At 47.6% G+C, this 24,576-nt stretch overlaps 1 protein-coding gene across 3 annotated transcripts in view; it reads left to right on the top strand.

The window, feature by feature from the left end:
* The window catches only part of MDGA2 (MAM domain containing glycosylphosphatidylinositol anchor 2), a 682,071-nt gene that overhangs the window by 540,059 nt on the left and 117,436 nt on the right, over positions 1–24,576 (top strand). For all 3 annotated transcript variants that reach the window (XM_084833668.1, XM_084833657.1, XM_084833679.1), the window contains exon 10: positions 405–553. In XM_084833668.1, the coding sequence (XP_084689794.1) occupies positions 405–553 (149 nt within the window). The remainder of the gene's footprint in view (positions 1–404; positions 554–24,576) is intronic.

Genomic DNA, 24,576 nt, shown 5'->3' with positions numbered 1-24,576 from the left:
ACTTCCTTTGATCTGTCCTGAATCTCCCGCCAGTCAGCTTCATGGGATGACCCCAGGTTCTGGTATCATGAGAGAGGGAGAGGAATGTCTCCCTCTGCACATTCCGCACGCCAAGCATAATTCTGTACACCTCTATCATGTCTTGCTCAAGGACCCTCCAAACGCCAGAGCTGGCACTGTGTGCATGTTCAGTTTACTTATTGGATGCTGAAATGTAGAGTCAGGCCTCAGATAATACTTGGGAGAACATGCTCAGGATCCCTCCTAGGGCAGAGAAGGAAGGGATGAAGAGAAAAAAGCCGCAGCAGCTGGATACATAACATGCAAAAGTTGTTTGGGTTTTTGTTTGTCTGTTTTTGACCCCCTCTTGCCTCACGCTTGCACATCCAATGTCTTTCCTGCAGGCAAAGCGTACGCCCCAGAATTCTACTACGACACCTACAATCCGCTGTGGCAGAACAGAGCCCGTGTCTATGCCTACAGCCTTGAATGGACCCAGATGAACCCTGATGCTGTGGACCGCATCCTGCAGTACCACCTGGGGATCCGGCAGGTGAGAGGTTCAAATGCTTTTTTGGAGGAGTGACCCCCCCCTGCCAATCCATCTCTGCTGCTTTTGCTCACTTCTCATCCTGCGGTGTGTGCGTGCGTGTGTGTCAATTAGACGTTGTGCTTTTACTGTGCCCTAGAGCAGACGGTTTTCAACCACGGCGATATCTGTGAAGTCAACGTGCACCTTTCTAGGATGCAGGGCAGGGGGGAGGGCACTTCTCTCCTTGTTCCAGCAATAAGGAGGCTCAGCAGCCGAGAGGTGTGCGTGTAATACCAGGCTGAGCTGCCCTGTGAGCCACATCACAGTCTTCCGCCAGTTGAGGGTGTTAAGGAAAGGAAGGGGAGAAGCCTCCAGGAGTACAGAAGTCTGTCTGTTGAGCCCAAGGCATTTTGGAGAGAAGTCTTTTTGCACGACAATGGGAGACTCAAGTAATTTGTGCCTAATGGAGCTCCCTAGAGAGGGATATATTTGAAACCAATTAGGCTCACTGGACATATTTCTGTGCACCCGGGAGCTTCTGCTCATCTTTCCCTGCATTGGATGACTTCCTGCTGTGGTTGCTGTTGTGGTTTGGTTGTCGTTTGTAAGCCACGCCCCTTCCTGTGCAGACTCCGCCACGCCCCGGATTGCAGGGCTGATGAGCTGCTTTCAGTCGGAGAGCTGGATTCCATTTCGGAGAAGCTATTGGGGGCCGCTTTCCAGTGGCGGGCAGGGCCAGAGGCAACAGGGGTGGGGGCCAATACACCCCCAGTGCCAGCTTGCTTTCGTGTAAAGCTCTTGCCGCAGGTAACAAAGCCTTGGGAGAAGTAGCTCAACTTTTTAGAAGGGGGGGAAGCTGAGCAAAAGCTGGGAAAACACCAAGTGTTCGGTGGTTCTTTTTCCGTTCATCTTTTAACACTAATCAGATAACGTAAGCCTCCCTGGCCGTGCGGAAAACGATCCAGTAGGGATTGTACCATCGTCTGTTTCCAAGTTGTGCACATGGAAGAATTTATTTTTCATTGCAGCGTTGTTGCAGCAGCACAGTCGTCGCCTTCCAAATCGGATTTGGTGTCAGCAAGCAACCAAGCACCCAGCAGCCATGGGGGCGATTCACCACCCCAAAGGCTTAGATTGCTTACAACCAGCGGAGGCTGGTGGCTCCAACATCAGTGGAGTGGTGAATCCACTCCGGGTTTCAGGGGAAAGTGAGTGGGGCCAGGGGAAGGGGGTGTGGCTGCTGGGCCCCTCCCCCTGAGGTTCCACACACACACCCCTTAATGTGCATGCTAATCCATGCCCCTTATTGGTACCCAAACTGAGCTCCAGGATAAGGCAGGGTACACTTTTAAATAACTGTGAGAATTAAAAATATCAAATGGAAAAGAACAGCCTTGCCACCAGGGATGGGGTAGAGACCCTCCACACACACCCCTGAAGAATCTGTACCAGAACCACAACCTCCCCTAGGTGCAGAAGCATTCCCACTCCCTGGATCGGAGACTATGACCCACCTGGTCTCCAAAGGTCTCTGGTTCAGCAGAGGGAGCGCCTTTAATAGCCTTCCCCTTGCTGGATTGGAATGAATCATGAAGGCCATTCCAGCTTCCATAATCCACTCCAGAGTTTGGGCAGAAAGGAATGAGACAATCCTGCTGCCTCCCCCAAAAGTCAGCATCCATCCATACGGGTAACATCACATGAATAAAAGATGCAGACCTTGTACAAGGCCACTGCAGAGGAAGGGCTGCCCAGCTTCAATCCCCGACAGCAACTCCAGGTGGGGGTGGAGAAAATCCAGGGCTCCCAATATCCTGCATCAGGGCTCCCAATATCCTGCAGCGCCCCAAGGAGTCTACAGTTCACAGGATCAGCCAAAGGTGACGTGAACAAATCATGGGCAGCCTTGGAATCCATAGAAGAAAATGTCTTGACACGCAGAACATAAAGAGGAATTATTCAGACTGTATTCACTGCTTCTCTGGCTTCCATTTGGCCCTGCTAATATGCTGAAGCAAAGAGAACGCTGCCCTCTGAGTCTGCCTGCCAGAGCTGGTCTGGGATGGGAAACGCTTCCTTCTGTAGCTAAGGAGTCACTTGAGCACTTTGATTTCCCCCTCTTCTCCTTTTTTAAGTTAATCATGAAGACCTCACAACTGACACCTGTGAATTGAGTTTCCTATAGAAAGGCAGTATGGTGGGATGTGCTAAATGATGTTAACCAGGGCATCTGTTTGAAAAGGAGACCCCCGGGCAACGCTTACAAGGCTTTATCAAAGAGCACTCCTAAAGATGAGCAGCTTTCGAAAGAGCTGACATCTCTGTGATGGGGAGCTGGCTTACCTCGGCTCTGACGGCAAGCGCGCATCTCAAGCAGAGCAATGGGATTTGGGCTCCCTGGCATGTGGTATGGAATTGCAGGTGTTTGTGGGGGTGCCTGCCTCTTGCTGCTCATGGGAGATGGGGCTACTCCAAGGGAGAAGCAAGTCTGAGCTCATTTATCCATCCACATTTCAACACAACAATAGCCGTGCTGTCTTGTCACACATGGCAACTTCCAGGAATGAACACAGTGGTTGGTTTGAGCAGCCACATCATGAATCTATCATGACCAGGGCAGGAGGGCTGTAAGATCATTGAGTATTGATTTGTTCATTTATTAACAAATTAATTGCCTTTGTGTTAAAAAAATAAATCGAACACCATAATAATTAGTACGATAAGCTGATTAAAGCTTTACAATTAGCTGGCTTGCTTACAGTTGGTTAATTAATTCATTACATTTAAATAGAAGTACATAATGCAACACCTCAGCAATGGTGTTCCTTTCTGAAGGGACAGGGGAAAAAATCATCCAGAGCAGGTCCTCATTCTTAGAAGAAAAGCCAGCTGTACCAACCTTTTCAGCTGTAGAATCTGGAATCTGCTCTTTCAATCTTGCCAGAGGCAAAGACCTGATGTATCTGTGGGGTGGACAGAAAGGAAGGCCCATCAAGAGATCTGAATCACATATTTGTAGTCATCTCTGGAAATTATCTGCACTTAAAGTTTCAGTTGATTAATCCATTAGAACGTGCATCCCTCCTTTTAAGGCAGGGATGGGCAACTTTCTTGGGGTTGGGGGCCAGACTGGCCCCAGGGGTGGAGGGCTAATGTGGTCCCTCTCTTCAAAAAGGGCAAAAAGGAGGAACCTGGGAACTACAGACCAGTCAGTCTGACATCAATCCCTGGGAAAATTCTGGAGCAGATGATAAAGCAATCCATCTGTAAGCACCTTGACAACAATGCCGTGATTACTCGAAGCCAACATGGATTTGTCACGAACAAGTCCTGCCAGACAAATGTGATCTCATGTTTTGATCAGGGAACCCCCTTGTGGACTGTGGGAATGCTGTGACTTCATATACCTCGACTTCAGCAAAGCTTTCGACAAAGTGCCCCATGATATCCTAATGAGCAAGCTAGCTCAAAGTGGGCTAGATGAAACAATGATCCGGTGGAGCCACAGTTGGCTACAGAATCGGACTCAAAGAATACTTATCAACGGGATCTTCTCAAACCGGGGAGAGGTAATGAACGGGGTACTACAGGGCTCAGTCCTGGGCCCAGTGCTCTTCAATATTTTTATTAATGACTTGGAGGAGGAGGTGCAGGGAATGCTTATCAGATTTGCAGATGACACAAAGTGTGGCGGGATAGTTAATACCCTGGAAGACAGAAACAAAATTCAAAGTGATCTTGATAGACTGGAGTGCTGGGCAGAAAACAACAGAATGACATTTAACAGGGATAAATGCCAAATTCTGCACCTAGGAAAAAGAAACCAAATGCACAGTTACAAGATGGGAAATATGTGGCTCAACAACACTACAAGCAAGAAGGATCTTGGAATTGTTGTAGTTCACAAGCTGAATATGAGCCAACAATGTGATGTGGCTGCAAAAAAGACAAATGCTCTTTTGGGCTGCATTAATAGAAGCATAGCTTCCATATCCCGGGAAGTACTAGTTCCCCTCTACTCAGCACTGGTTAGGCCTCATCTGGAGTACCGTGTCCAGTTCTGGGCACCACACTTGAAGAAGGATGCAGACAAGCTGGAGAGGGTTCAGAGAAGGGCAACAAAGCTGATCAGGGGACTGGAAACAAAGCCCCATGAGGAGAGACTGAAAGAACTGGGTATGTTTGGCCTTGAGAAGAGAAGACTGAGGGGAGATAGGATAGCACTGTTCAAGTACGTGAATGGTTGTCCCAGAGGGGAAGGCCAGGATCTCTTCTTGATCATCCCAGAGTGCAGGACACGGAATAATGGGCTCAAGTGACAGGAAGCCAGATTCTGGCTGAACATCAGGAAAAACGTCCTGACTGTCAGAGCAATACGACAATGGAATCCATGACCTAGGGAGGTGGTGGGCTCTCCCACACTGGGGGCGTTCAAGACGAGGCTAGACAGCCATCTGTTGGGGATGCTGGCTTGGATTCCTGCACTGAGCAGGGGGTTGGACTCGATGGCCTTGTAGGCCCCTCCCAACCCTACTCTTCTATGATTCTATGAAACGGCAATAGCCACATACAAGAATTTCATTCTCAGATGCACCAGCTCTTTGCATCAGGCAATATTGTAAGAGGAGATTCAAAAACAGGCTGAAAATGCCTTGCTTGAAACCTTGAAAGCGAATGTGAATGTGATTGCAATTTTCACAAAAACGCTTGTGCATTTTCAAGCTTGTGATAGTGTTCACAAAATGTGTCCCTTTGGGAAAATGTGCACTTTAAAATGTGCCTTTTCTCCAAAGGATGCATTTTCATACTTTACTTAATGGCGAGGGGGATGCATTTTGGGGCATGCCTGCAGAACTGTGTATTTTTCCTGTTTGAAAAACACACACATCTGCATTGGGAAGCAAGACCAAGACAAAACAGGCATCGGGACAGGACAAGGAGAACCTCAACGAGTTCGAAGATCCATTGTTTGCCCACCCCTAAACAGGTTCTGTTTCCTGCTGCCCAGCTGATGGCTGCTCAGCTGGATGTTGGGAAAAGTGGTTGGGCCACACAGAGAGAGTCCTAAGACCACATGTGGGCTGTGGGATACCCACGTGTGTTTTAATGACTGGCATGTCAGCAACTCCCAGGGGTAGGCATCAAAAAGTAGCTGGCTGTGTCATCAGATCAAGATGCAACATAACTCGGTGGTAGAGTACCTGTGGCATGCATAAACTTGCAGGTTCAACCCTTGATACCTCCAGCCCAAAGGCAGCTCGGGTAGCAGGCTCTGGGAAAGATCTTTCTCTCCTGTAGATCCTGGGGAGCCACAGCCAATAGGAGTAGGAAGAACTGATGGGCTCATAGTATGACCCAGTTTGTATTAGGCAGTTTCCTATGTTCCTAACATCTTCTTGTATTTCTGCCACCACTGGAACCAAACTGAGACAGGGAAGGAGGGGTCTTGAGGAACATGGGAAGCTGCCTTGGACTTCGTTATCTGCCAGGCCCAGTCAGAGTTGCATATTTCTGATTCCACTAATTTTTAGGAGGTGCAAAACTGAACTGCAGCCACTGAGTAATGCAAATACACATTATTTGTCTGTGTGTGTGTTTAAGGCAGAGAGAGAGGAAAAAACAATAACACACACACTGAAGACTTGTTCTTTCATTATTGCTGTGATATCTCCTGGAACCAGGGTGATAATTAGATGCCTTTTTCCTGTTAACAACTGCTGAGCATTTGATAAGACTTCACTTGCCCTGTGAAATGTTAAAGAAATCTCTAATTGCAAACACATTTACAAATGCAGAATATTCTTTTTCTTTCCACCTCCCCTAGTCATGAAAACAAGAAAAGGGGTGGGATGAGTGTTAACTAATACAGCGTGGTCTTTATACAGTTAAGGCACTTCTCCCCTGGGTGCCTTGAAGATTGATCAAATTCACACCAATAATACTGTAAAAATTCAAGTTGAAGGACTTTCCCGGTTTGCAGCTATCACAATTATTCACTCTGTATACAAACACTTTGACTATTTTGCCAGCTGTTACTCTGGGGCAAGGTGGCGAAGCCTGCAATCATATGCTCACTTACATGGGTGTAACACCCGTTGAACACAATAGGACTTACTTCTGAGTAGGTATGCATGGGATTGCACTGCAAAAATACCATGTCCACGGATATCTATTAGATTCTCCCCATCTGAATTTTTCCTCCACTTTTGAGGGTCCAAATTACCAGCTCTGGCACTGATGTATTAGCATTTCGCCATTCCACCATTTTTGATTAGCGGCCTTCCTTCTGCTGTTATGCGGTTTGTTGCAGTTTTTAATTTCCATCCCTGCTTTCATATGCACTTGAGCCCATATGTGCATTGAGCAGGACACTGCATGAAATAGAATCTTGATGTGGTTGCTTGACCTCGTCAAGATTTCCGTTTGCGTGGTGATTTAAACAATGCTCACATCTGCATATTTGCCACTGTGCACTGATTAAATCACAGTGAAAAAATGGAATCCCAGGGCAATTGCGTCATCACACTGAGATTCCAGTGTTTATGTGCTCATATAGACCTAGCCCAGTGTTTATGTGCTCATATAGACTGGCAAGCTGTAAGGGGAGTGGGGGAGTCCAGAAGCAAAAACCATAGCAAATAGGCATGGGCCTATTCAAAATTTCTAGAAAATGTCCAAGTTAACCCAGAGGCAGGAGGAATGGGGACAAAACCAACCCATGGAACAATAGCAAACACAGAACATCTGCTCATTTCTACTCAGTTCTCTGTGCCTACATCTGGGGGGTGAGGCATGTTTTAGCTGCGCAGTGGCATTGCGCTTTCCAGACACCATAGTCATAACTGGATTTTTACTATAAATTTGCTTGGTGGTTTCTGCTTCTCCTCTGACTTCCAAGCAGGGAGTACGATCCCTTTCTCAAATCCAGTTTCTGCAAGGCATCCTAGAGGCTGAAGAAGGATTTAGGACTGAGCCGAATCCATTTGCTGTATTTTGGAAACATTTTCTGCAGTGTCAAAAAGCTCCCCCCCACCCCCACCCCCTCTGCCAATATTCCAATGAATATTGACAATGCCTGCAAGAATTTTTGCATATTTATTTACATGTTCCTCTCTCACTGTATCTCACAGTTGACTTTGCACTGTGACATCATCACATTGCCAAATCTGGCAGCCCGGTGTTATGACATCACCCCGATTGACTGGGATCACCCATGTGACTGATGCAGGAAGCCTTGCTCTGGCTATTCTCTCCTAAGAAGAGCCGTGGGGGATCAGGACACTACTGAGCTTGCGATATGATTCGCAAAGAAAAGTTCTTTTGAAAATGTGTACGTTTGAAAAGTATGCATGAAAATAGTGTATTCTTTTGAAAAATGCACGCACACATGAGTACCTTTGGAAAAATACACACTGGAAAGCACATTTTTGTGTGTGTAAATGAGAGAAAAAAAGCTTGCAATCTCCTAGGAACACAAATTGGGATGAGCTTTTTGCTACACTTTGAGGTGGAAGTTGGTCAGTGTCGACAAGCTCAGTTTACAGACCTTCACATCCTTATCCACTAGGGCTGTGTACGGACCCGCCGCTTCGCTTCGCTTCGGATGCTGCTTCGGACCTTCTGAAGCAGCCCTACATCTCTTGGGACCGATTCAGACCCCGTCCACTTCGACTTGGATCTGAATCCAAAGTGAGACTCAGATATCCAAATCACTCATTTCTAGCATTTTTCCACTGACTTTCATGGGAAAACACAAGTGGCCATAATGTTCTCGGTTTTCATGATGCATACATGAAATCTGGGAAAACCTCAGCCCCCCTGGAGGGGTGTACACCTGCAAAATTTCAGGCAATCTGGCTTAGTAGTTTTTGTGCTGCGTGAAGGTGAAATGTGATTTTTTTCGAGGAAATCTCTCAAAGCAAAGAGCTATACCTTTTCACTGCTTGCACAGAACTGCATGAAATTTGGGGAGGACACAGTCCCCCTGGAAGGAATCCCCCCTGCCAAATTTCAGACAGTTTGGCAAAGAGGATCTCGTGCTAGGCACAGGTAAAATGTGCTGTTCTCAGAAACTCAAACCAAAGTTCATAAAGGGATAATCAAGTTGGGTGTTGAAGCAGTGAGGAGGTCACTATCCCCAAACTCTGCTGTAGCGTTTGCAGTGCAAATAACGCCTTTCCCCTAGTACTACTTCCCTATTCACAGTCAATAACCTCAGGGTCTCTTTGGCTGAATTGCCCGGGAAACACTGCCTGGTAGGCAGGGAGCAAACAAAGACAGCAACCCTGCCAGGAGGGCAAAGAGCAACAACAGTTGTCTGCTGGACCAACAGAGGCAGGAAGCGACACAGCAGCCCTGCCAGGGGGGCACAGCAGCACCTCGCCCACCTCTGCCCCTCCCAAGACCCCGAAGATGCCTCACATTGGGCTTGCTCACTTTGCAACACACAGTGTAGTATTATATTATGTAAGTAATAGCTGTTAATGTGCGTAGTGCTTTGCCCACTGTTTTTGGAAATGTGGACTGTGTCTCCTCCTTTGGCACACACTGTTTGCTTGTCCACACAGCACAAGCACAGGCACACACGACCAAAAGGAAAGCAAACGCTAAACTACAAGCGGGGAGGAGGGGGGGGCTAACTATAATCCTAACAGAAGAGAAAGGGGATGATGATGATGATGATGATTTTAGGGAAAAGAGATCAAAAATGGGAAGGGAAGGAATACAGGAATTGAGAAGGGGAAGTGGAGGGGAGTCAAGAACAAGAAGAGGAACATACTCTCTCTCTCTTGCTATCTCTTGCTCTCTCTCGCTCTTTCTACACACACACACACACACACACACACACACACATATATATATATATATATATATAGAGAGAGAGAGAGAGAGAGAATTCATGGAACGAGAATTGCCAGATGTACAAGCTGAGTTTAGAAAAGGCAGAGGAACTAGAGACCAAATTGCCAATATCTGCTAGATAATGGAGAAAACCAGGGAGTTTCAGAAAAACTTCTATTTCTGTTTTATTGACTATTCTAAAGCCTTTGACTGTGTGGAGCATAACAAATGGTGGCAAGTTCTTGGTGGGATGGGGATACCAAGCCATCTTGTCTGCCTCCTGAGGAATCTGTATAACGACCAAGTAGCAACGGTAAGAACAGACCACGGAACAACGGACTGGTTTAAGATTGGGAAAGGAGTACGGCAGGGTTGTATACTCTCACCCTACCTATTCAACCTGTACGCAGAGCACATCATGCGACGTGCTGGGCTTGATGAAGCCATGGCTGGAGTTAAAATCACTGGAAGAAACATTAACAATCTCCGATATGCAGATGATACCACTTTGATGGCTGAAAGCGAGGAGGAGCTGAGGAACCTTCTGACGAAGGTGAAAGAATAAAGTGCAAAAGCTGCATTGCGGTTCAACCTCAAAAAAGCCAAGATTATGGCAACCAGCTTGATTGAGAACTGGCAAATAGAGGGAGAAAACATGGAGGCAATGACAGACTTTGTCTTTCTAGGCGCAAAGATTACTGCAGGCGCTGACTGCGGCCAGGAAATCAGAAGACGTTTACTTCTTGGGAGGACAGCAATGACAAATCTTGATAAAATAGTGAAGAGCAGAGCCATCACACTGACAACAAAGGTCCGCATAGTGAAAGCAATGGTATTCCCCGTAGTAACCTATGGCTGCGAGAGCTGGACCATAAGGAAGGCTGAGTGAAGGAAGAGAGATGCTTTTGAACTGTGGTGCTGGAGGAAAATTCTGAGAGTGCCTTGGACTGCAAGAAGATCAAACCAGTCCATCCTCCAGGAAAGAAAGCCAGACTGCTCACTTGAGGGAATGATATTAAAGGCAGAACTGAAGTACTTTGGCCACATCATGAGAAGACAGGATACCCTGGGGAAGATGCTGATGCTAGGGAAAGTGGAAGGCCAAAGGAAGAGGGGCCGACCAAGGGCAAGATGGATGGATGATATTCTGGAGGTGACGGACTCGACCTTGGGGGAGCTGGGGGTGGTGATGGCCAGCCGGAAGCTCTAGCGTGGGCTGGTCCATGAAGTCACGAAGAGTCGGAAGCGACTGACCACATAAACAACAACAGAGAGAGAGAGAAAAAAACAGTATCAAAGTTAGGGCAAACTAACGGTGAAAGAGAATTGAAAAGGGGTGTGTGTGGCAGGGGGGAGGACAATAAACAACTACAGTGAAATTTTCTGGATCCTGAAATGAACAGACAAGAAGAATGAATGGTAAACGTATTACAGAAGGGTGGGGTGGGGAGGGGAGAGACTAACATAGTTTCCATAGTACATGCTTCCTTCTCGACTTCATTCTGCCAAAGGAGAGTGGGAAGGTTGAGTCTGTTTCCTGTCTCCTAGCTAAGCAGAGCAGGGGAAGCTGCTCCAGCTGGTCTAGGGGTTATAAAAGCAAGCAAGCGAGCAGAGAGCAAGCGAGCAGAGCGAATGAACAGGGACAGCAAACAGGTCTTTCGCAGGGGAGTTGCAGTGGAAGAGGAGACAAAGGCAAAGTGGTGAGTGGGCTGGAGTAATCCCAGGGACTTTCCATTCTGAGTTGCTGTGTGCTTGCCATGCGCTCCTGTGAGCTCCAATTGAATTGAGGGCTGTGTGGCCTGATTATTCTCAGCAGCTGTGTGGGTGGGGAGTCTCAGTCGGTTTCCTGTCTCCTAGATGAGCAGAACAGAGGAGACTGCTCCAGCTGGTCTAGGGGCTATACAAGCAAGCAAGCTCCCAGAGAGCGAGTGATCAGAGAGAGCAAACAGGAGTTTGTCAGGGGAGGCTAAGGGGGAGGCCCCTAACAATTTTATTTTATGTCTTTTTCTTGTAATGCACACTTCCATACCAGTGGACCAGTGTTTTTAACTTTCAGTGAGTCGAGGACCAGGCACAGGCTACTCTAGAACATTTAGAAAGCTAGACCCAAAAATGGAATAGAGGCTATGGAAGGAAAAGTCTCTTCAGTGGTGGTGAACTGCAACATTTGTGCCATGTTTGTTTTCTTGCCTGAGATCAACATGGCCTACACGTGCAACAAGAGCAAGTTGATCACACTGCTGGAAGAAAAAGAGGACTGGAGTGGCGAGTGTCAACACTCAAGGGAATAAGAGAAGATGAAGAGTTCTTAGACAGACATCAGGGCAGCGGGAGGCTGCTCAATTATCCGGCGGCTCATGCATCCCGGATGGATCCTTTTGTGCCCCCCCCCAGGGTGCATTCACCCCACTTTGCAGAACACTGCTCTAGCCAAATTACATTCAGACTGTCCTCTCCTCTCCAGTAACACCACCTTGCTGACAGAGAGCAAACGGAGGCTGACTCACAGCAAACCTCACTCCCTCCTCCTCCTCTCCCTTTGTGTGATCTTCCACAAGTTTATACGTTTTGGACACAGCCTGTCTGGGCTGCTCAGAAGGCATAAGAAGAGCCATGGATCTCCGAGACGTACAAGGCACCTCGTTGAGAAGCCGCTTTGCCTTGGGGTGCCTCATTGCTATTCTGATCTGCTTCTGATCACAACGAGGCACCTCCGCATCAGCCTGCTTCACCTCATTATTCAGGCTTCGGAACAAAGTGGTGCACAGCCCTATTATCCACCGCAAGTTGTGGAAGTGACTTCTATAGCATGACTGTTCCTTTTATAGCCCCATGTATCAGCTTATACTGAAACTACCAGAGGGACCCTGAAGGCAGAAATTGCTCAATTTTGCATCTGCTTGATATTTGGCATTTAGATTGTACAAATGGCTCAGATCTTCATTCAGTGCATCCGTGCGCTCTATTGGTTTTGCACATTGCTGAAATGTCAGGTATTAATGACACAAGCACACAAGGATTTCTAGGTGGTCTTCTGGAAAAATAGTGCCAGTTGAGGTGATGGCATCCCTTCTCTCCCTCCTCAGCCTTCCATAATAACCTGCTTACTTTCCCCATATCCTCCCTGTCCCCAATTCCCTCCTGTTGTCCTCTAGGAAAATACCCTTTATAGCAAATGTTCCTCAGCTCCTGTACCTATATCCAGCTCACAATGGTGAGGCTCACAATTCCCCCATGTCATACAGTTATGTCATTGTGAAGTGGAGGGCTAATCTCACACACACATCCCCCTCCCACTGCTCAGCTGCTCAGCTATCAGCTGGGTGGCAGGGTGTAATGGCCCCAGGCCTATAACCAAGTGACCAGCAGATTTAGAGGGGCCTAGAGATCCCTAATGCTCTCAGCTTTGGTTCATGGGTTGCAGTTCTCTTGCTAGTGGGCCTCTTGGCTGGTGAGATGAGTCAAAGGTCAATAGCGTGGGCCCAGCACATTCCATCCTAACAAGCTCTGAATCTTATCAGTGCCTAGGATGCACCTGAGAAGTGAGGCTCTGTTTATGCTAAGCTACAGGTGTCTATTCTAGGAAAGTTCTGATTGCTTTCCTTCTCACCAAGCACTATTAGTCTATTCTGGGAAAGTTGCAGATGAACACTACTTAACGCTTACTTCTCTCATGCTGCCTCACTGCTAACATGTATGGTATAAGACCCATTTTACCCCTTGGCTCTGGATTCAGAGAAGCTTTCTGATCCAACCATTGGGCATGCCTGTGCGCGGTAAGTAATTAATAAAGTCTCCTTGTAAGCAAACCTGGATCTGGCTTATCATTATCTCAGCACCTCCAAACCTTAGCAGCCCACGGCCAGGGCATACACAGGGAACAGATCTGCTAATAGCAGCAAGGAAATGCCGATCTTGACCTTGATCAAGATAATTGGGGAGGGAGAGGCTTCGTCTTCACCCCCAACTCCCCATCACAATCCCAATATTTATTTCTTTGTTTATTTATAACATTTGTATCATGCCCTGTCTCATTAGGATCTCAGGGCAGCGTACAGATAAAATCAATTTAAACAGTATAAAACAATAAATAATTTAAAAAGCTAAAAACATTTTGTTGTTGTTCAGTCGTTAAGTCGTGTCTGACTCTTTGTGACCCCATGGACCATAGCACGCCAGGTCTTCCTGTCCTCCGCTCTCTCCCAGAGTGTGCTCAAATGCATATTCATTGCATCGGTGATGCTATCTAGCCATCTCATCCTCTGCCATCCCCTTCTCCTTTTGCCTTCAATCTTTCCCAGCATCAGGGTCTTTTCCAGGGAGTTTTCTCTTCGCATTAGGTGGCCAAAATATTTGAGCTTCAGCTTCACTATCTGTCCTTCCAATGAGCAGTCAGAGTTGATTTCCTTTAGGGTGGACTGATTTGACCTCCTTGCAGTCCAGGGGACTCGTAAGAATCTTCTCCAGCACCACATTTCGAAGGCATCGATTCTTCGGTGCTCAGCCTTCCTTATAGTCCAGCTCTCACAGCCATACATTACTACTGGGAAAACCATAGCTTTGATTATATGAATCTTTGTCGGCAAGGTGATGTCTCTGCTTCTTACTAGGGATGGACGAAAGTACCTTAACTGTTCTCGAAGCTGGCTTCGCAGTGGGGGGGAGGCGCTTCAGTTCTCCCCCCGAAGTTGAGGCGAGGGGGGGGAGTCACCCCATCCCTCGCCGGCAAAATTCAGGCCGGGTAGAAGCGCCCCGTCTACCCAGCCGCGAAAAAAAAGAAAAAAACACACACACACACCCCCGTGATAGGCTACGTAATGATTTATGTAGCCTATCACGACTAGATTTCCAAAGTCAGCCGTGATAGGCTATGTAAATCGTCACGTACCCTATCACGGGTGACTTTGGAAAAAAAAAAAAAGCGCGTACGCAAATGGCGGCTCCCATGGGGACTGCCATTTGCGTTCCTTATTTTGACACGTCTAGTCTACATAAACATTTACGTAGACTACGGCGAAAATAAGGGCAACACAAATAGCGTTCCCTTATTTTCACCATAGTCTACATAAATCTTTACGTAGACTAGACGTGCCAAAATAAGGAACGCAAATGGCGGCGCCCATGGGCCGCCGCCATTTGCGTACGCGCTTTTTTTTCCCCCAAAGTCACTGTCTTTGGAAATGTAGCGGTGATAGGCTACGTAAATCATTACGTAGCCTATCACGGATGTGTGTGTGTGTGTTTTTTTACTTTACTTTTTTTTTTTGCAATGGCACCGGCGGTAGCCGGTCGGGAGACCAGCCCCCGCCCCCGACGAAACGCCGCTGAACCGCTGCCGGGACCCGCCGCTGAGAGGGACATTCGGCCACGGTAAGTCCCATCCCGGGGGGGGCAGGGGGCCGGCGGAGAATTTCCCCACCAATGTCGGGGGGCCGAATGCATTGGCATTCGTCCTCCCGAAGATTCGGGGAGAAATTCTCCGCCATCCCTACTAGGGATGGACGAAAGTCCCTTACCTGGTCCCGCAGCTGTTTTCGGTGTGGGGGAGGCACTCCGGTTCTCCCCCCGAAATTCTTGGTGGGTGGGGAGGTGCCCCGCCCCTCCCGGCCGAAATTCTGGCCAGGGGGGAGGCACCCCATCCCTCCCCACCGAAATTCTGGCCAGGGGGGAGTGCCCCGTCTCCCCGGCCACGAAAGAAAAAAGTAAAGTGTAAAAAAAAACAACAACCACCATGATAGGCTATCACGGCTAGATTTTCAAAGACAGCCGTGATAGGCTACGTAAATCTTTACGTAGCCTATCACAGCTGACTTTGAGAAAAAAAAGCGTGTACGCAAATGGCGGTGCCCATGGGCTCCGCGATTTGCGTTCCTTGTTTGGGCACGGGTAGTCTATGTAAAGATTTACATAGACTACGGCGAAAATAAGTGGAACGCAAATAGCGTAGCGTGGCTGCCGCCATTTGCGTATGTGCTTTTTTTGTTTGTTTTTTAAAAGTCAGACGTGATAGAATACGTAAACATTTATGTAGCCTATCACGTTTTTTTGTTCGTTTTTTTTTAAAAACCTAGCCGTGATACCCCTTCATGGATCACTGCCTTGTTGTGGCGAAGGGGCTTGCGTAACTCATTGAAGCCATAAGCTATGCCATGCAGGGCCACCCAAGACGGACAGGTCATAGCAGAGAGTTCTGACAAAATGTGGTCCACTGGAGAAGGAAATGGCAACCCACTCCAGTATTCTTGCCAAGAAAACCCCATGGAACGTATCACAAGGCTAAAAGAGATGACGCCGGAAGATGAGCCCCTCAGGTCGGAAGGTGTCCAATATACTACTGGGGAAGAGCAGAGGGTATTTCCAAGTAGCGCCAGAAAGGGTGAAGCGGCTGGGCCAAAGCCGAAGGGACACTCAGCTGAGGATGTGTGTGGTGGTGAAAAGAACATCCGATGCTGTAAAGAACAATATTGTTTAGGAACCTGGAATGTCAGATCAATGAATCAAGGTAAGCTGGAGGTGGTCAAACATGAGATGGCAAGATTGAACATCGACATCTTGGGAATCAGCGAACTGAAATGGACAGGCATGGGCGAATTTAATTCAGGTGACCATCATTTCTACTACTGTGGGCAAGAATCCCTTAGAAGAAATGGAGTAGCACTCATAGTCAACAAAAGGGTGGGAAAAGCAGTACTGGGGTACAATCTCAAAAATAATAGAATGATCTCAGTATGAATCCAAGGCAAACCATTCAACATCACAGTAATTCAGGTCTATGCCCCAACCACTGATGCTGAAGAAGCTGAGGTTGATTGGTTATATGAAGACCTACAACACCTTCTAGAACTAACACCAAAAAAAGATGTCCTCTTCATCATAGGGGATTGGAATGCTAAAGTAGGAAGTCAAGACATCACTGGGATAACAGGCAGGCATGGCCTTGAGGTACAAAATGAAGCAGGACAAAAGCTAATAGAGTTTTGCCAAGAGAACACGCTGATCATAGCAAACACTCTTTTCCAACAGCCCAAGTGATGACTCTACACATGGACATCACCGGATGGTCAATATCAAAATCAGACTGATTATGTCCTTTGCAGCCAAAGATGGAGAAGCTCTATACAGTCAGTCAAAACAAGACCTGGAGCTGACTGTGGCTCAGATCATGAGCTTCTTGTTGCAAAATCTCGGCTTAAATTGAAGAATGTAGGGAAAACCACTAAACCATTCAGGTATGACCTAAATCATATCCCTGATGAATATACAGTGGAGGTGAGGAATAGATTTCAGGGATTAGACCTGATAGACAGAGTGCCTGAGGAACTATGGACGGGGGTCCGTAACATTGTTCAGGAGGCAGCAACAAAATCCATCCCAAAGAAAAAGAAATGCAAGAAAGCCAAGTGGCTGTCTGATGAGGCTTTACAAGTAGATGAGGAAATAAGGGAAGCGAAAAGCAAGGGAGAAAGGGGAAGATATATCCAACTGAATGCAGAGTTCCAGAGAATAGCAAGGAGAGACAAGAAGGCCTTCTTAAATGAACAATGCAAAGAAACTGAGGAAAACAACAGAATGGGAAAGACTAGAGATCTCTTCAAGAAAATCGGAGATCTCAAGGGAACGTTTTGTGCAAAGACGGGCATGATAAAGGACAAAGAAGGCAGGGACCTAACAGAAGCAGATGAGATTAAGAAGAGGTGGCAAGAATACACAGAAGAACTATACAGGAAAGATCTGAATGTCCCTGATAGCCATGACAGTGCGGTCACTGAACTTGAGCCGGACATCCTCGAGAGTGAAGTCAAGTGGGCCTTAGGAAGCATGACTAAAAACTAAGCTAGCGGAGATGACAGTATTCCAGCTGGGCTAGTTAAAATCCTAAAAGATGATGCTGTTAAAGTGCTGCATTCAATATGCCAACAAATCTGGAACACTCAACAGTGGCCACAAGACTGGAAAAGGTCAGTTTACATTCCAATTCCAAAGAAGGGCAACGCCAAAGAGTGTTCAAACTACCACACAATTGCGCTCATTTCACATGCCAGCAAGGTGATGCTCAAAATCCTACAAGCTAGGCTTCAGCAGTATGTGAACCAAGAACTACTGGAAGTACAAGGTGGGTTTCGAAGAGGCAGAGGAACTAGACATCAAATCGCCAACGTTCGCTGGATCATGGAGAAAGCAAGAGAATTCCAGAAAAACGTCTATTTCTGCTTCATTGACTACGCTAAAGCCTTTGATTGTGTGGATCACAACAAACTGTGGCAAATTCTGAAAGAGATGGGAGTACCAGACCACCTTACCTGTCTCCTGAGAAACCTGTACGAGGGTCAAGAAGCAACAGTAAGAACCAGACATGGAACAACCGAGTGGTTCAAAATTGGGAAAGGAGTACGACAAGGCTGCATATTGTCACCCTGCTTATTTAACTTATATGCTTATTTAACTGATATGCATCATGAGAAACGCCGGGTTGGATGAATCACAGGTCAGAATTAACAGGTCAACAACCTCCGATATGCAGATGATGCCACCCTAATGGCAGAAAGCGAAGAGGATCTGAAGAGCCTCTTCTAGAGGGTGAAAGAGGAGAGTGCAAAAGCTGGTTTGAAACTCAACATTAAAAAAACGAAGATCATGGCATCTGGCCCCATCACTTCCTGGCATATTGAAGGGTAAGAAATGGAAGCAGTGACAGATTTTACTTTCTTGGGCTCCAAGATCACCGCAGACAGTGACTGTAGCCATGAAATTAAAAGACGCTTGCTCCTTGGGAGGAAAGCTATGGCAAACCTAGACAGCATAGTAAGAAGCAGAGACATCACCTTGCCGACAAAGGTCTGTCTAATCAAAGCTATGGTTTTCCCAGTAGTAACGTATGGCTGTGAGAGCTGGACTATAAGGAAGGCTGAGCGCCGGAAAATTGATGCTTTCGAACTGTGCTGGAGAAGACTCTTACGAGTCCCCTGGACTGCAAGGAGGTCAAATCTGTCCATCCTAAAGGAAATCAACCCTGAGTGCTCATTGGAAGGACAAATACTGAAGCTGAAGCTCAAATATTTTGGCCACCTAATGCGAAGAGAAAACTCCCTGGAAAAGACCCTGATGCTGGGAAAGACTGAAGGCAAAGGGAGAAGGGGACGGCAGAGGATGAGATGGCTAGATAGCATCACCAATGCAATGAATATGAACTTAAGCACACTCCAGTAGAGAGCGGAGGACAGGAAGGCCTGGCGTGCTATGGTCCATGGGGTCACGAAGAGTCGGACATGACTAAACAACTGAACAACAACAACAACAACAACAGCCGTGATAGGCTACATAAATCTTTACGTAGCCTATCACGTCTTTTTTTTTTTTTTAAACTAGAAATAGCAGCGGCGGCAGCCGGTCGGAAGACTGGCCGCCGCAGCCGCCGCACCGCCACCCGGAAGATCCGCCCCAGGTAAGTCTCGTCCCCGGGGGGGAAGCAGGCCATTCCGCCACCAATTTTGGGGGGGCGAATGTGCTGGCATTTGGCCTCCCCGAGATCCATGGCGGAATTCTCTGACATCCCTACCGATCAGTTGTTCCATGTCCAGTTCTTACTGTTGCTTCTTGACCCTCGTACAGGTTTCTCAGGAGACAGGTAAGGTGGTCTGGTACTCCCATCTCTTTCAGAATTTGCCACAGTTTGTTGTCATCCACACAATCAAAGGCTTTAGCGTAGTCAAAGAAGCAGATTAAGAAATGTAATAAAAGAAAAGAAATAATTTGATGCTATGCTGCATCTGTATTTAGATGGCATTTACGGGGAAGTTCGCATCTCTACTGATGAAGGCGGCGGCTGTCAGTGACATATGAATCAGTATCTTCAACAGCATTTCAATCTAGCCATCAAGATTTTCTACTCGGGGTCCCTAATTGTTGCTTCTGCCGTATACCATGCATTCTTAATTGGAGCGGCTCCCTGGAGAATCTCCAGTACATGTATTGGTCCCTTAATTGGCATGCTTTGAGCTTGCTCTTCATTTGAGAATTTTGGCTCTTCAATGGAGTGTGTGTGTGTATGTTTAAATGTTAATCCCCGCCACCCCACAAAACCTCCCCGGGACAGAACCTACCTTTTGTCGGCTGTCCGCAGGTGTGAATAGCGGCCCCAGTCTGCGGCCGCTATTTCCCTCATTCCACTAGCTCTGACAGGCTACGTAAATATATACGTAAACTATCACGGCATCGCAGGGACCCAAATGGTGGCTGCTACGGCAGCCGCCATTTGCGGCCGCAGCCCAGCAGCAGACAGAGGTCTGGCTGCGGGCGGCCCCGGCCAGCGGTTCTGCGGACTTGCTACGGAGCAGAGCCGGCCAGGGAGGATTCTGGGGGTAGGAACGGATCGCCTCTCCCCCACCGCGGTTCCCTGGAACAGAGCCTGGTAAGTGATCTGCCCACCCCTACCATTGGGAGTAAAAGGTTGCCCATCCCTGCCCTGTAGCATTTCATCATTAGAGCATCACACTGTTTCTTCTAGTCCCTGAGGATGTGTGCCGTTCCCCTCCCCATGGGCATCTCTAAACTACCACTGGATTTTGCCTAAAGCAAAATTCGATGCATTTCATGAGTTTCCTCCTGAGGTGAAACAAATGAGAAATGCCTTAAGGAGGCTAAAAGAAAGTGTGGTGTAGTTTTTTGTGTTGTGTGTGTTTTTTTTAAATAAGACTGGAACATTCTTTCCCCTCAGATTTTTTGTTTGCTTTAGGGCAGTTAAACCTGGTGACAACCTAATGATGTGTGGAAGCTGGCCAGGGCATCTTTTGCTAGAAACCCATTTGACTTCTCTGAAAGATCTCCCTTGGGGAAGAGCCCCCACATTTGCTTCAGATGCTTCTTTCGGTGAAATCATTGTCACAAGTATCCACATTTTCCTTTTCCTTTCTTTGCCTCAAAAAACTTCTAGCTGACAACAGGATGATATACAAGTCTACTCAGAAGTAAGTCACATTGTTTTCAGTGGGGCTTACACCTTGGCCACATTTCAGCCAGTTTGATTTAGGGATGTCAGAGAATTCCGCCACAGATCTCGGTGAGGCCAAATGCCAGTGCATTCGGCCCTCCGAAATCCATGGCAGAACGAAGCCCCCACCCCCCCAACCCACGAAAGGCGCGCGAAATGGAGCCCCCAACCCACGAAAGGCACACGAGACGGAGCACTTACCTGCTGCCATCTGCGCTGACTTGCGAATGGCGGCCGCCCTGCGGCCACCATTCGCTTCCTCATCATAGCCGTGATAGGCTACGTAAATACTTACATAGCCTATCACAGCTAACGCAGGGATGCCTTTTGCGTATTTACGTAGCCTCTCACGGCAAGCCAAAAAAAAAAAAGTGCATACGCAAATGGCGGCGGCTACGGCGGCTGCCATTTGCGTTCCCTATTTTTAGCCGTTTTAGCCTACGTAAATATTTACGTAGGCTATTATGACGAAAAAAGGAATGCAAATAGCGTAGTGGGCGCTATTTGCATTCTTTTTTTTCTCGCCGTAATAGCCTACGTAAATATTTACGTCGGCTAAAACGGAGGGGGGAGAACACAAATAGCGCCCACTACGCTATTTGCGTTCCCCTTTTTTTCGTTGTAATAGCTACGTAAATATGTAGGCTAAAATGACTAAAAATAGGGAACGCAAATGGCGGCTGCCGTAGCCGCCGCCATTTGCGTATGCTGGTGTGTTCTTTTGGCTTGCCGTGATAGGCTACGTAAATACTTACGTAGCCTATCACGGCAGCTTCGCAGGACGCAAACGGCAGTCGCTAGGTGGCTGCCATTTGCATCCGCAGCAGCCCATCCGCGGCCGGAACTCCGGCTGCGGATGGCCCTGGCCGGCGGCTCTGCAGAACCGGAGGGAGGATTCTGGGGGGAAGGACCAGATTGCCTCCCCCCGCATCGAGGATTCCGGGGGGAGGAACGGATCGCCTCCCCCCACCCAGCGGATGCCCTAACCGGAACCAGGTAAGGGATTCGTACATCCCTAGTTTGATTACCCTGATACCTTAGGGGGAGCGGGGGAGGCTGAGAGACAGCCATCTCGTCTAAGGCCTCCTAGTCAGTTCATGGCTGAAGTAACTTTTGAACTAGATTTGTGCTGTCCATCGAGCAACTTGTTTAAAGAAACTTCAGCTGGTCAGAACACAACTTCTCAGATGCTTGTGGGAGGCACGTGTCCTGGCCATATTACACCATCATTATGCCAGTTGCACTGGCTGATTATTTGTTTCCAAACTGTTTGGGATTAGGTTGTTTGAAGAGCAGCTTCCACCCGTATGAACTTGCTCAGAGGCCCTGCATTCTGGCCCGCCATCAAGGTCCACTGGATTGGCAGGTATCAGAGACAGGGTCTTTTCAGTGGTGGCCCCACAACTGTGGAATTATCTCCCTAGAGAAGACGTATGCATGGCCTTGTCTGTGCCTGCCTTTAAGAGGACCTTCACAACTTTTCCGTTTTTCTCAGTGTTTGATTGATTTGTTATGCATGCTGGTTGTTAACTGCTGCTGCTGTTTTTTAAATCTGGTTATTTCAACTACAGGATTGGATCCAGACTTAGCCGGGCTTAGAGTAGACCCACTGAAATCTAATGGACAAGTTGGTCATGACTAAATCTGGGTCCAACCCATTGTTTCTGTGTTTAACTTGTAACCCACCTTTGGAGGGATTCATGCCCTGAAAGGGGAGGTATAACTATATTAAATAAACAGATTATTTTTTGAAATGGAGGACAGGCACCACACTGACAGAGCTCTTATACTGTATAAAAATGGCTGAGCCAAAATTTCCACACTAACATCATCTCATTTCCGTCTTTTGCAAATAACTGATTCTGAAGAGCGGGTGTTGAGTGCAGGGACAGAGAGGTTCAGAGTGCCTCCTCCGCTTGATTTCTTAAATTAGCAGCCCTCTTGGAGAGGGATCTTATACTTGGCTTTTATTTTGGACCAAATCCATAGAAAATTAACAGTGACAAGTGCTCTCTCCTGAAGTGCTGTGACCTTCTGAGCTTTCCCCATCTTGTGAGCAAGAGGTTTACAGATGGCCAAACCTAAAATAAAGTGGAATGAAATACACCTCAAAATCTGGGCAATGAGAAAAGACATTCTGTGCTGATGTTAAAGGGCTGAAGAGGTGGGACTGGGAAGGGGGTGGGTGTGTGTGCGTGTGCGTGCATGCGTGCGTGCATGCACATGTGTACAAATGGAGTGTGTGCTGTTGTCGATGATGTTATCGAGTGTGCGCCTCTAGATGCATGTACAAACTTGCACACATTCCAGGGTATGCACATTCGCTCCAAAAGGACCCTTGAATATTGGCATTAGAGCATCTAGACACTATGGTAAGAGAGGCAATCCCTAAAAGGTTCACATACACGCAGACTTCAGGGAAACACCACTTGGCACATGTATTGATTTAAAGCTTGAATTTAAAATGCACACGGTGATTCTGGGGAAGTTAACTTGGTAAAGCAACGCAATCTGAACACGAGCATGGAACTTGCAAACCTTCCATGGGAACTGGACTCTACTGTGGGGAAATTAGCTACATTCCCAGAAAGGGTGGTTCTGTAATCCCAAATGCGTCTGCAGACCTGCATGAACCAGCCGTTCTGCAAAAGAGGAGGGACAGGTTGAGATGACAGCACAAGCAGGAGGGGATTAGGTAACCCAGCGTCCCTTACACTCATGGGAGTAGGAAAAAAAGAAAAGGGATATGCAGGCAGGGTCTACCAAGAAAAATGGCACTCATGGTGGTTTACAATCACAAATAAAACTTGATTAAAACAATAAAAAACCAAATGCATGAAAACACCATTAAAAACAAAACAATAACATAATAAAAAGAGCATCCAACCCAACTGACCCGCTTACATATCAGAGACCTGCTTGATAAAAAGGGCTTTACCTGCCAGGAGAAGGACAGCAGTTCCATGAGAGACCCAAGCACCCAAGAATGCCTGTGGTGAGACAGGCTGTGTTTTCTCCTCAAAGCATGGCTTGACACGAGTCAGAACGACATCCCCCCCCCCATGATTTCAGCAACATGGAGCCTTGCCTTACCAGGCAAGGCACCCGGTAATTTCAGCAGGGGAGGAGTCTGCCCAAGTTGGCCACTCTTCCCATGATTCCAGCAAGAGTCACTAGCCTAGAAAGGCCAGGCTTTCAGTAATTTTAGCAGGAGCAGGGCACCTTACCCCTGGCAGTGAGGCACACCAACTGCCCCAAAGGCTGCGTTTTTACACATTTTAAACCAACACTGTGAGATCACGTCCAGCTAGGGATGTCAGAGAATTTCACCACGAATCTCGGGGAGGCCGAATGCCAGCGCATTCGGCCCCCCGAAATCGGTGGCGAAACGGTCTGCCCACCCCCCACCCGGGACGGGACTTACCTTGGGCGAATCTCCCTGGCGGCAGCAGCGGCGGCCGGTCTTCCGACCGGCTGCCACCACCGCCATTTCCAAGTTAAAAAAAAAAAACATGATAGGCTACGTAAAGATTTATGTAGCCTATCACGGCTAGATTTTTAAAAAATACCGTGATAGGCTATGTAAATGTTTACGTAGCCTATCACGGCTGAGTTAAAAAAAAAAAACAACCCGCGCGTACTCAAAGAGCGGCGCCCATGGGCGCCGCCATTTGCATTCCTTATTTTGGCACATGTAGTCTACGTAAACATTTATGTAGACTACAGCGAAAATAAAGGGAACGCAAATAGCGTTCCCCTTATTTTCGCCGTAGTCTACGTAAATGTTTACGTAGACTAGACGTGCCAAAATAAAGAATGCAAATGGCGGCGCCCATGGGTGCCGCCATTTGCGTACGCGTGGTTTGTTTGTTTGTTTTTAACTCAGCCGTGATAGGCTACGTAAACATTTACATAGCCTATCACGGCTGACTGCAGGGACGCAAACGGCGGCAGCTACGGCCGCTGCCATTTGCAGACACGGCTGGCAGGATTCACGGTGGGAGGGACGGGCCACCTCCCCCCCGGCCAGAATTTCAGGGGGAGGGACGGAGCGCCTCCCCCCCACCGCGAATCAAATTTCATCACAGGTAAGTGACTTTCATACATCCCTAGCTGGACTGAAGCACAAAGCTTAGAAAAGTTTGTAAAAACTTCCCAAGTGTTGGGAAAGGTTGTACTTGTGCTAGGACAAAGGACTTAACTGCTCTACTTCCCA

The sequence above is a fragment of the Heloderma suspectum genome, chromosome 1 (assembly GCF_057233095.1).
Source record: "Heloderma suspectum isolate Gila_16-S chromosome 1, 16-S_ref, whole genome shotgun sequence".
NCBI lineage: Eukaryota > Metazoa > Chordata > Lepidosauria > Squamata > Helodermatidae > Heloderma > Heloderma suspectum.
This window is presented reverse-complemented; position numbering and strand designations above follow the sequence as displayed.